We start from the raw sequence: 13,434 nt of genomic DNA, 5'->3' as shown, positions 1-13,434 counted from the left end.
TGCTGATTGAGTATAGACTGAGCTGTAATTGCAGTGTCAGAATTATTATGCTTTTTATTAACAACGGATACTTGGGCAATTTTTCACTTTATACAGTCGATACAGATCGACCACTCAGTTTCTGGCAACTGGTGGTGCAGTGCCTTGTTTAATCTGGACAAAATTACGTGAAGGCACTTGAAATCCCCCTGGAAGTTCCCCTGAAAATGTGGCACCCAGGACGGATGCGGCAGCCAATCTCAACGCCATCGGGACTTACGTGCCGATCGATGGGTCAAATTTTCCCCCTGAGGCTGGGGCTCTGTGACCTCATTTAGTCTGGCAATGCTTTGGAACAGAGGGTGCTGGAAAATCGGTGGTGAATCTGTACTATTCTTGGTTTCTTGCCATCCCAGATGTGTGGACAACATGTATTTCTAGTGTTTTAATCATGTTGCAGATATTGGAACAGCTATTGTTAACCATTTAATTAATTTTGAGTATTAAGCATATCTCATGTACAAAGACTGATGGGACATAAAATAATTCAGAACTGAATTCTCAAAAAGACTAAATTAGTTTGATTAGCTCTGAAAGTCCCCAAGCTAAGTGGAATTCTGTCTAATTGCTCCTTAAGGTTAGAAGCCAGCATCTCTTTATTTCCAAGCTAGTCCCTTTTGCCCGCATTTGGCCCTCACCCTTGTCAACCTTTCCTATCCATGAATCTGTCCAAATAGGTTTTCAATATTGTCATTGTACCTGCCCCAACTACTTCCACTGACAGCTTCCAAATACCAGTCAGTCCATGTGAAAATGTTGCCCCTTTTAAATCATGCCCCTCTCATCTTTAACCTATTTCCCCCAAATTATTTTAATTGTTTTATTTATTAGAAGTACAATAAGTTAAAGTAGTACACACCACATATCTTATTACATTTGTTGTACCCCTTCATTTTTTGAGCTTTAAGAAAGATAGAAATAAAGGAAGTAAGGAAAGTGAGAAAGAGTCGTGATAGTGCGAGAAAGTGTTGGAAAAAAAAGCCCATTAGAAAAAGAGTTAGAGAAGAAAGTTAAGAAATACACCCTAGAAAAGAAAGAAAGAAAGAAAGAGAAACAATTGCTCTATTATAAAAAAAAACATGCAAAAAGAGATATACCAACTTCATATGTTTCATTCCCCATTACCAGATCCTGGCACCATTTATTATTTAAATTACTGTTGCACCTTATACTTGTAGTAAGTCAATAAATGCAGACCACGTCTTTTGGAAGTGGTCTGCTTTGCCTGCAAGGATGAGTCTCATATCTTCCAGGTGTAATGTTTCGAACATATTTGAAATCCACATATTTATTGTTGGTATAGGAGCGTTATTCCAGAATTTGAGTATAAGCTTCCCCCCCCCCCCCCAAATTCTGAAGAAAGGTTTTGGCTAGAAACGGTGCCTATTTCCTTCGCTCCAGAGATGCTGCTGCTGCACCCGCTGAGTTTCTCCAGCATTTTTGTGTATCCCCCAAATTCTTGATTCCCCTCCCCTTGAAATCTATTCTTAGTTTCTTTTTGAAAAAAATCTTAACCATATTATTAATCTTTTCCTAGTTTAAAACCTCAGTTCATAGTTGTCACATTTCAGATGATTGCAAAGCAGATGTAGTACAACAGGAATAGTAAAGTCAGAGATTCGAGGACGAATTAGATGATTTTTTTTAACTGGACCGATGAAGTTTAACAGAGATTAATGTAAAACACATACAAAATAGTGTCTCTTAAGGGCTTGTCCCACTTAGGCGACCTCTTTGGCGAGTGCAGGAGACTCTGCGCTCACCTCAAGATCGCCACATGGTCGCAGGTGGTCTCCTTCATGGTCGGGAGGAGTTCCCGCATTATGGGAACTAGTCGTGGCCTCAGTATGGGCGCCGAAAAACTTTCAACATGTTGACAAATTTTCTGCGACCAAAAATTGGTCGCATGGAGAAAATCGATACTTTTGTAGTCGTAGGTCTAGTCGTAGTGGGGTTGTAGGTAATCGTAGGTAGTCTTAGCTATTGCCTTTGCTGACCAGTCATTTTCATTGGCTCATTGCGAAAAATAAGGTATGTAAACAGCAGCGTGATGCGCTGTCATTCCAGTGCGCGGTCATTGCGCAATTTTGCTTTCAGTGGATCAGACGGTGTGAGACATGGCTCCGAGGAGAAGGCTTCAGCGCAGGGGCAGGGCACAACCCTCAACACCACCCACCAGGCTGTTATCAACATTTGTTTGTTCATAAGACTTTTGTATGTTTCATTACCAATAAAGGAAATCCATGACTTTTTAACCTCAAATTGATGTATGAATATCAATATTTTTCATAGTAGTCCCTCATGTCATCACTTGTATCTCATATTTCATTTCTCATATATTTAGATCATTGAAACACACACAAACACAAGGAAGGAATGCACTGTATTTAAAGTTTGACTTTTCACATTTATTCTGATGAAGGAAACAGACACAAGCACTTCAAATGCACTGCATTTAAAAGGATTATATTTTTATACATCTCAATAAATCTAACACTAAAACTAATACACTGAATTAAAACATTTTTTTTTTATTAAGCCATCAAAAAGTGGGTACAGATTATGTTGCCATATCGAAGCTTATTTTTGCCAAATGTACATATCATTTGAATATTATACAAACAATATGGACGCATGTTTATAAAACATTAAAAAAAAACAAATAAATAATGGGTGAAAAAAAGCGAATAATAAAAATAAAAATAAATAAATACATAAGTAAAGTGCAGAAGGCGACTACAGTACATAGGGAGCAATTCAGTGCAATAATTCTTTGTGAAGACTTGTTTCTATAGCTTCTTAACTCTCTTGTCTTCTATCCCTTACTCATAATTTCATTAAAATGGATAGTTTAGAGTGTAGATAGGTTTGTGTTATGTGTCAATATTCTTCTGTGCAAGAAATGACATAAATGGTTGCCAGATTTTATTAAATTGGTTGACTCTATCCTTTAGAACATATCTTATTCTTTTTAAATGTAATGTACTGGTCAAGTCATGAAGCCACATTCTGGAATTGGGAGTTGTTTTTTTCCATGACATGAGCAGTAGTTTCTTTGCCGTAATGAGACAGTGGGAGAGGAATTGTTGTTGAACAATTGTGAGTTGTCTTGATGTTTCAGATACCCCGAAGATGATTAATAAGGGCTCTGGGTTTAATGGGACATTAAGAATGTCTGAGAGATTCTTAAATATATCAGACCAGAAAGAGGTGAGTTTAGGGCACGATACAAGGTTATGAAAAAGAGTAGCATCTGAGGAGTGACATTTATCACAAGTAGGAGAAACATTTGGATATATACTGTGTATTTTTGCCTTGGAGTAGTGAAGTCTATGTATAATTTTTAACTGTATGAGGCAGTGTCTAGTATTGTTTGAGCACCTATGTATAAGTTTGAGGCTTTCCTCCCATATTTCATCTGGTATTTGCACATTTATGTCTTTTTTCCAATTAATCTTATACTTGCTAGAGGATGGAGAAGTTATTGATAGAAGGACATCATACATTTAGGAGATGAATTTGTCTTTATATGGTGATGTTTTAAGGCAGTCATCTATTTGAGACTGCCTCGCAACTTCAAATCCTGACAGATGCTTTTTTATATAATCCCTAATTTGCAAGTATCTGAAGAAGTTACTATTTGGGAGTAAACATTTATTTCGTAGCTGTGTAAAGGTGGCAAACGTGCCATCGCTATATAGGTCTCTGCCACTGTGGATTCCTAATTCATGTAGAGAAAGTCTTATCTAAAATAGATGGCTTGAATGTGGGGTTGTTTGCTATGGGCAAAGTGCGAGATATAGGTTTAAGTTCAAAATGGGTTCTGATTTGCTTCCATACATGTAGCAAATTGTGTATAACAGGATTAAATCCATAATATGATTTATCAGTTGTGGTAGGAGCTAGTTGGATGGTACCTATTGAGTATGGGCGACATTCTTGGTCTATTTTTAGCCAATTCAGAGGGATGTTTGAGGTATCAAGCCAGAAAGCAAAGGACTTGATGGCAGAGACCCAATAATATAATCTGAAATTTGGAAGAGCAAGCCCGCCCATAGTTTTTGATTTGTAGAGCTGATTTTTTGTGTATCCTATGAGTTTTGTAATTCCACAAGAAAGGTATTATTATCGAATCTAATCTCTTAAAAAATGTTTTTGTAAGAGAAATAGGAATGTTCTGAATTAGATATGGTAAGATATTAGCTGGGGTAAGAAGATCATTTTAATGGTATTCACTCTTCCGAGTAAGGACATTGGAAGAGTTTTCCAGAATTGGATTTTGCTTTTTAGGTTTTCACATAATGGAAGGAAATTGGCCTGTAGAAGGGAAGAGTAACGCTTTGTAACCTCAGTCCCTAGATAGGTAAATGTATCTGTTGTTACTCTGAAAGGAAAATTCTGCAATGTGTCTGAGGGGATGGTATGAACTGGCAATACTATACTTTTAATCCAATTAATACTGTAGCCTGAAAATGTACCAAACAGGTTAATTTTTTCCAGTATCGCTGGAATAATGGTTTGAGGTTCCGTTATGGAGGATATCATCCGCGTTAGGAGGATATCATCCGCGTACAAGATATTTTATTTGTAATCTTTTTCGTGTCGTAACCTGAATATGGGGGATCTAATCGAATACTCTGAGCAAGAGGTTCTATAGCAAGGGCAAATGTTAATAGGGGACAGCCCTGTTGTTCCCCTGTACAAATTAAAGGGAGATGAGAGCATTTGGTTTGTGAGAATTCGTGCTGTCGGATTTTTATGCAGAAGCTTAATACATTCCAAAAAGTTGTATCCAAAGTTAAATCTCTTGAGGAGCTCGGATAAGTATGGCCATTCCATCTGGTCAAATGCTTTTTCTGCGTTGAGCGTTAGTACAGGTGCACAACCTTTTATCCGAAATTCCAAATAACGAAAAGCTCCGAATAGCGGACATTTTTTCGGTCCTTGAAGAAAGGTCCTTGAAGACATTCACCGAGGGCGGCCCGCAGAGGTGACAGCGGAACTTCCGGTCAGTCCTCGAAGAAAGGGGAACTAAATCCCCATTCATAAAAGAGAAGGTGAGGGTATATTGTGCGGGAGGGTTAATAATTGGCAATCTGCTGCTGCCTGCCCGCTGAGTTAAAAAGTTCCCACGGTAGACTTACGATACACAGTGTATCGTGAGCCTTGCGTGGGAACTTTTTAACTCAGCGGGCAGGCAGCAGCAGATTGTCGCTTCCTTCAGTTTCACCCCACCTACACCCCTCTGCTTCCCGGCCATGTGTGTGACCCCTTCCCTCCCCTCTCCAGCTCCCCGCCCATTGCACCGGCGCGGGGGCTTTGCACTGTCTTCACGTCGGCGATGCCAGCAGGTCAGTGCCAGTCACCGGAGACGTCAGGACCAACGGGACACCGACCCCCAGGCCCACTGCAAGCATGGAGATCCCAGAGACCCACAGCCAGCAGCAGCCCAGCCCCGCTCCAACTCCAGAGGAAAACTGCAAACTGGCCGGAGACGTCAGAAGCCGCTCCCCGATGAGCCGCTACGGCGACAAGTGGCAATTTGCCCACAGCCCGATCTGCGCCCCCTCATCGGGACACCGACCCTCAGGCCCATTACAAGCACGGAGATCCCAGATCAGCAACACCAGCCCAGCCCCCCTCCAACTCCAGAGGAACACGTAGGGGCAGAAGCTGATGGTGTGCAAGGTACGTCTTGTTCTTGGGGTTGCGCAGCTCGGGCTGTGGACGAACTGCCACTTGTCGCCGTAGCGGCCCATCTGGGAGCGGATTCCTCTGGAGTTGGAGGGGGAGGGGGGTATTGTGCTGCTTGATCGCCCCCTGCTATCCCAGGGACAGGGAGACACAGCGGATTTTGAGAATGGTGGGCAATTACTTCCAAAGTTCTGCCCACACAGTCAGTACACCTCTCCTACACTTGTCTCCCGCACTAAGATCATCTCGCAGAGAATGATCCCAGCCTAACCCTCCCTATTCTCTCCTATTCTGCAAGAAAAAACTACATTGAAGACTCAAACTCGCGATCGAGTAACTGCCGGGATCGAGGCGCAAACTCGCGACCTTGCGGATATGAGCCGAGCACTCTACCACTGAGCCAGCCGTTAAAATCTACGCTAAAAATCTTCCATTCCGAAAGCCGAAAAATTCCGAATTACGAAAAGTGGCTGGTCCCAAGGCTTTCGGATAAAAGGTTGTGCACCTGTATAGCCAAGTCGTTGTTTCCTTCTCTTTTTGTGTACATGCTATTAAACAGACGTCTCAAGTTAAAGGTGAGTTGCCTATTAGGTATGAACCCTGTTTGATCTGTGTGTATTAATTTATTTATTAATGGGCTTAATCTATTGGCTAAGATTTTAGCAAATAGCTTGCCATCTACATTTAGCAGTGAGATCGGGCGGTATAAACGTACATCTTGGGCATCTTTTCCTTTCTTATGAATTGTTGCTTCAGTTAGTGTTGGTGGCAGGGCGCCGTCCGATTGTGCTTGTCTATACATTCTATATATAGAAAATACGGTGTCAGAGTATCATTACATTTCTTGTATAGTTCACTTGGACGTCCGCCTGGTGCTGTACCAGTTTTAAGAGGCAAGATGGCTTTTTGAATCTCTATAACACGGAGATCAAAGTTAAGACCATTGCATTCTTCTTCACTCAATTTAGGGAGATTGCATTTATTAAGAAAGTCATTCATGATGGGAGTTTGCGGTGCATCTGGGTGTGTATAGGCTGGAATAAAACTCCAAGAATCTCATTTATGTCTTTGGATTTTGTTAGCGCTGTTCCATTGTTACTCTTAATTTTATGTATTGTTCGGTCAGTCTCCATTTTTCTTAGCTGTCGTGCCAATAATTTGTGTAGTCTGTCTCCGAATTTGAAGTATTTTTGTCTGGTATATAAAAACGCCTTGCTTATTTTTGCAGAGAGTAATTGATTATATTGATACCTTAAATTTGCTATTTTCCTATCGGGAGGGAGAGAGTGCGTTATTCCTGTCCAATTGTTGGATCTGTTTTTCTAATTCTATTTTTATTTTATTGTTTTTTTCCTTGCAATTTCGAATGAGATTACTCATCCCCTCAAATAGGCTTTAAAGCCCTCCCACTGGTGGTTTCTGGGATATCATTTGTTTCAAATAAATATTAATTTGGGTTTTAAATATTCACTAAACTCTTTTTCAGTTAGTCGCTGCGAGTTAATAATAATAAATACTTTATTAATCCCCTTTTCAGGGGAAATTCAGTCTCCAGGTTCTATATGATGAGGTCATGTTTTCCAAGTACAGTGAAAAAGTGAGAGTACAAGAGAATACATTTCGATAAATCTAACACTAAAACAAGCAATACACTGAATTTAAAAGAACATGTTTGAAAAATCTAACTTTTATTTAGGTGATCTTATGACTATAGAGTCGTAGCTAGTCACAACTTGCTTTCTGTGATCGTAGGTGTAGTCGTCTGTAGGTTAAAGGTGGTCGTCTTCAGTCTCCACTATTGGGTCGCCAATTGTCACGAGTGCATCGGCGATTAAGTCGTAGATATTCGTAGCTTGTCTTCTACATAGTCGTAGGATGTCTTCTACACGTTCACTTTTCGGCGATTCAACAAGACTATGACAGTCGCCTGCACTCGCAAAAGAAGTCGCCTAAGTGGGACAAGCCCTTTATGCTCCATGAGTTGTATTAAAGTAAGTGCAGTAAGAGTTATAAACTTGCAATGCATGATGCTGAATTGTCGACCAGCAGCCATCTGAAAAGCCAAAGCAGTAAAATAAATGTCACAGGTTGTTATGACATCGCCCATTTGTTTATTGTTTAGTTCTGGTCATTAGAACATAGGGGATCTATTCATGTAATTCAGCCAAAATGCAGTGGCTCAGATTGATTTAGAGTTATTAGGAAAGGGAGATACTTTTGAATGTATTATGACATTTAAGGGAACAGAAATAGTTAACCCAGATACTATTGTATGTGAAATGAGAAAGATTTAAACTTAGTCATATCTTTACCATTTCCTAATCTAATATCTCGACAAGTATTAGATAGTTGGTCATGCTCAATGTCCACAGTTCTATTTTGAAAAGCAGAAGGGACTGAGTTTTCTTCTTTGCTTTTCAAGACATACTTTTTGTTAAATAATGATTGTCAGTACTGAATCATTACTTCTGAGTAGTAATCTGCAATTATGTGCAATGTAATAGTGAATTATCTGTTATAAACTGAAATATTCATCAGTGGGTACTTTGAGTAGCAACGGATAGTCTCATTTAAAATCAAGCATACTTAGGAAAATGCTTCAGGTTGAAGAACTGCAAATTACGATTCTCTTTGAAGTCATTATGGAGAAAGATTGAAAGGAGAGCATGAAAATAACTAATTAACTAAAGATAGACACAAAATGCTGGAGTAACTCAGCAGGACAGGCAGCATCTCTGGAGAGATGCCCCCATTCCTTCTCTCCAGAGATGCTGCCTGTCCCACAGAGTTACTCCCAGCATTTTGTATATCTTCGGTTTAAACCAGTATCTGCAGTTCCTTCCTACACATTTAATTAAACAACTTCCAGAAGAGCAAAATTGCACGTGACTAGAGAAAAGGCAAATGTGTTTGTGTGAATGCATGTGACGAATTGAATAAGAGCAACTGTGGATTGAACACAGATGGTATGTTCAATAGATAAGGAAAAATCTAAAATTTCAGTTCTTTGAAATGTGAACAAATAAAAGAAAGTGAATGCAGAAAAAAGATGCCATACGCTTCAGCACAGAGCAAGAGGGAGACAATGTACTCAAAGGTGAATGGTGGAAAGGTGAAGAGGAAATTTGGTTGCTGTAAATGGTCCATGAACTTACCGTACTTTCTGTGCCCTTGGAAAGCACTCCAAGTTCTCTGAATGGCTAGGAAGCAGGCCTTGTCGAACTCGGCGCATGGAAGCAAAGGAGTGACTTCTGAAGGCAACAGATGGCATGTTCAGTGGTCTTGATTCGTGGTGCTTGTGGAAACTGTTGTGGGAGGCTCTACGGCAGCTGGACGAGGAGGTGAATTCATGCACAGCCTGCGGCAGCTGCTTGGAATGGAGGTGGGCTGGGCTAGGCTGACCCATACATGGAGTCAGATTTTTAAAGTGTGGAAAAAGGCCCTTTGGCCCAACTAGCCCACACCGGCAGCATGTCCCAACTATACTAGTGCTACCTGTCTGCATTTGGCCCATACCTCTCTAAACCTGTCCTATCCATGAACCTTTATAAATGTTTCCTAAAGTTTACGATAGTACCTGCCTCAGCTATCTCCATATGCAGCTTGTTCCATATACCCACCACCCGTTACCCCTCGGGTTCTTATTAAATATTTCCTCCTTAGCCTTAAAGCTACATCCTCTGGTTCTCAATTCCCCTACCTTGGGCAAGAGACTGCGTCTATCCGATCTATTCCTCTTATCAGATCCAGATTCAATCTTTATTGTCATTGTGCATTGTACAGTACAGAAACAACAAAATGTAGTTAGCATCTCCCCAGAAGAGCGAACATAGAATAATGAGCAATAAATATATATACGTACATACAGTAGTAGTAGTGCAATTTTTCAGGGGGAAGGAGTGTCGGGGGGGGGTGACTGGCAATCACCGAGATGCAGAGTTAAGTAATGTAACAGCCGCAAGGAAGAAGCTGTCCCTGGACCTGTTGGAGTCCTGTAGCGCCTCCCGGATGGGAGGAGGGTAAACAGACTGTGGCTGGGGTAAGAGCAGTCCTTGACGATGCTGCGCGCCCTTCGCAGACATCACTTGCTTTGGACAGACTCAATGGAGGGGAGTGAGGAACTGGTGATGCGTTGGGCAGTTTTCACCACCCGCTGCAGTGCTTTCCGGTCGGAGACAGAGCAGTTGCCATACCATACTGTGATACAGTTGGTAAGGATGCTCTCGATGGTGCAGCGGTAGAAGTTCACCAGAATCTGAGGAGACAGATGGACCTTCTTTAGTCTCCTCAAGAAGAAGAGACGCTGGTGAGCCTTCTTGACCAGAGTTGAGGTATTGTGGGTCCAAGAGAGGTCATCGAAGATGTTGACCCCCAGAAACCTGAAGCTGGAGACATGTTCCACCTCCGTCCCGTTGATGTGGATGGGGATGTGCGTGCCGCCCCTAGACCTTCTGAAGTCTACAATGAGCTCCTTGGTCTTCTTGGTGTTAAGGGCCAGGTTGTTGTCAGCGCACCATGCTGCTAGGAGCTGGACCTCCTCCCTGTAGGCCGACTCATCATTGTTGCTGATGAGGCCAATCACCGTTGTATCAACTGCATATTTGATGATGACGTTAGTGCCATATACAGGTGTGCAGTCGTAGGTGAAGAGGGAGTAGAGGAGGGGGCTCGGCACACAGCCCTGTGGAACGCTGGTGTTCAGGGTGAGGGTTGAAGAGGTGTGCTTGTCTAACCTAACAGACTGGGGTCTGTTGGTTAGAAAGTCCAGTATCCAGTTGCAGAGGGGTCGATGCCCAGGTCGCTGAGTTTGGTTGCAGAGGGAGGGGTCGATGCCCAGGTCGCTGAGCTTGGTTATGATTTTGTACACCTCTATAAGATCACCCCTCATCCTCCTGCACTCCAAGGAATAGAATCATAGCCTGCTCACCCTCTCCCCACATGCAGCTCAGGCCCTTGAGTCCTGACAACATCCTCGTAAATGTTCTCTGCACCCTTTCCAGCTTGACAACATCGTTCCTATAACATGGTGCCCAAAACTGAACACAATACTCTTCCAATGTCTTATACAACATGTACTCCCAACTTCTATACTCAATACTGATGAAGACCAATGTGCCAAACGCCTTTTTGACCACCCTTTTTCATGCCAGTGGGCCACAGGAGAGACAAGGGTGTGGGGTAAAATTGTGATTTGGGTAAACTGTATTGAATGTTTGTTTCGGCTCCGAGAATGTCGGATGAATTTTTTTGCACTGTTCCTGTATTGTATATATTTATTACTTGAATAAACTTGAAAAAAATGTTGAAATATAAAAAATAAAGCTTGGCATTTCTCTCTGACCTTATCAAAATCTGGGAACTGCTTGTCCATATGGATCCGCAACATCCTCATCAGCAGACCACAAATTGTAGTAATTGACAACAGTTCCGCCACAATGGCCATCAACAAGAGCACCTCAAAACTATGTGCTCAATCGCTTGTTCTACCCTCTATATCCATGACTGGAGCCAGACACTGCACCAACGGCAACTTTAAATTTGTCAACAATACCCCACAGTTGTTTGACAAATAGTGGGTAATAATGAGTGAGAGTAGAGGAGGGAAATTGATATTCTGATTGTATATGCCAGAACAACAATCGTCCTTTCACTATTAGCAAGACCAAAGAGCTGATGGATGACTTCAGGAAGGAAAAGCTTAGTATCCATGAACCTGTCTTTGCTGTCTTTGCATGAGCAGGCCGGCTTCGGAGTGTGGAGAGCTGTGGTGGCGCGCGGCTGTGACCCGACCGGAGCTTCGGAGGCTCCAGCCGCATGTCTGGAGGACGGTGAAATCGGGAGCTCGCGGTTCCCTGGTGGGCGACTGCTTTTCAGAGCTCCCGCAATGGCAACTTCTCCCGCCCAAATCGCGGGGTTAAAAACGACCCGGAGCGGGGCCTTACCATAGCCCGGCACGACTTTAACGGCCGTGGGGCTTACCATCGCCTGCTGGGGCCTCCAACATCACGACCTGGAGCAGGGCCTTACATCGCCTGGCGCGGCCTTCACGGCCTCGGGACTTACCATTGCCCGCCGAGGGCTTTAACATCGGGAGAAGAATAATATACAGGGGCGAGACAAGACTTTGCCTTCCATCACAGTGAGGAGGGGGTTGGAGATTCACTGTGATGGATGTCTGTGTATATTGTGTTAATTGTGTCTTGGTTTTTTTTTCTTGTTCGTATGACTGCAGAAACTAAATTTTGTTTGAACTTGGGTTCAAATGACAATAAACGGTATTGTATTGTATTTGTTGACAGTATGGCAGTGGAGAGGGTAAACAACTTCAAGCTCCTGGGCATGCATATCCATAAAAGGGCCCAGCACATTGATGCAATTACAAATAAACCTCAGCAACACTACTTCCTGAGAAGGTTGAGGAGATTTGGTATGACGGGGAATCATCTATTGAGCATGTACAGTTGGTCTGTCCAGAGCATACTGACTGGTTGTATCATAACCTGGCATGATAATTTGGAACACCTATGAACAAAAGAGGTTGCAAATAATTGTAGACATTGCCCAGTCCATCACAGGCACTATCAAAGGGGGCTACAGGAGGCTTCAAAAATACAGCCAATATCGTCAAATACCCCACACCACTATTCTCTCATCTTGCTACCATTATCAGGAAGAAGGTACAGGGATGTGAAAATTGACCTCCAGGTTCAAGATCAGTTTCTTTACAGTCACCATTAGGCTCCAGAACACTGCACAACACTATCCACAATCCTATTCCAACGATTAAGATCGATAATAGACTTTGTTTTGGTTGCACTAGGTACTTTGGTTTTGAACCGTCTCGTTACCTGGTAATACTGATTATTAATTTATTGTATTATTGTTGATTTGTGTGTTATTGCATTAATGGGCCTGTAAAGCTGAGGCAAGTAAAAATGTTGTTGTTCGGTTACCGGCTCATATGACAGTTAAATGTGACTTTTGACTATTTTAATTATTATGCAGCTTTGGTGGCAGATATTTAGGTCGGAATGGCATACTTGGTTTTGAAAATGTCTTTCAGGGTGTACTTTAAAAAAAAAAAATGACATGAAAAGAATTATCTTGCACCTTATGAATAAATTTAGTGTTGGAATTCCATATGAAGGAGAGAGAAAAACATTGAAATGTTTTAAAGATTAAACTTCTCTTGTTTTTGCAGGTATAGATCCTTTTCAACTTGAGCCCAGGCTTACAGGTCCTCCACAGTCTTCACCTTTTTCTTCTGCTGTCCCATATGTGGCTGCATCCAGACAGTCCAAATCCAGAGCCTCCAGTTCCAGAGATGAACGCTATCGATCTGGTAAGTAATGGTTCTGCTTGGAGGTGAAGAAAGAATGAATGCCTCAGAATTAGTCTTTTACAGTGACTGACATTTTACTTGAGCAATTTATTTGACTTCAAATTACTTGTATTGAAGAATCTTTCCATTTTTCAGTAATGCCTTCCACTTAGAAGTTTGTCAGCGTATTTTCTAAAAATGCTGCTTATTGCAATGTACTTTTGTGCCAAATTGAGTGCATTTAGTTTAGCATTAACTTTTATAATTAGAAAGATTGCCTTCATAGAAACATAGAAACATAGAAATTAGGTGCAGGAGTAGGCCATTCGGCCCTTCGAGCCTGCACCGCCATTCAATATGATCATGGCTGATCATCCAAC

General features: G+C 41.9%; 1 protein-coding gene across 1 annotated transcript in view; it reads left to right on the top strand.

Annotated features, from left to right (window-relative positions):
• Positions 1–13,434, top strand: part of LOC129698938 (disco-interacting protein 2 homolog A-like) — a 233,352-nt gene that overhangs the window by 96,721 nt on the left and 123,197 nt on the right. The window contains exon 3 of the mRNA XM_055638423.1: positions 12,935–13,075. Within this exon, the coding sequence (XP_055494398.1) occupies positions 12,935–13,075 (141 nt within the window). The remainder of the gene's footprint in view (positions 1–12,934; positions 13,076–13,434) is intronic.

This window comes from Leucoraja erinacea, chromosome 7 (assembly GCF_028641065.1).
Source record: "Leucoraja erinacea ecotype New England chromosome 7, Leri_hhj_1, whole genome shotgun sequence".
NCBI classification, from domain to species: domain Eukaryota; kingdom Metazoa; phylum Chordata; class Chondrichthyes; order Rajiformes; family Rajidae; genus Leucoraja; species Leucoraja erinaceus.
This window is presented reverse-complemented; position numbering and strand designations above follow the sequence as displayed.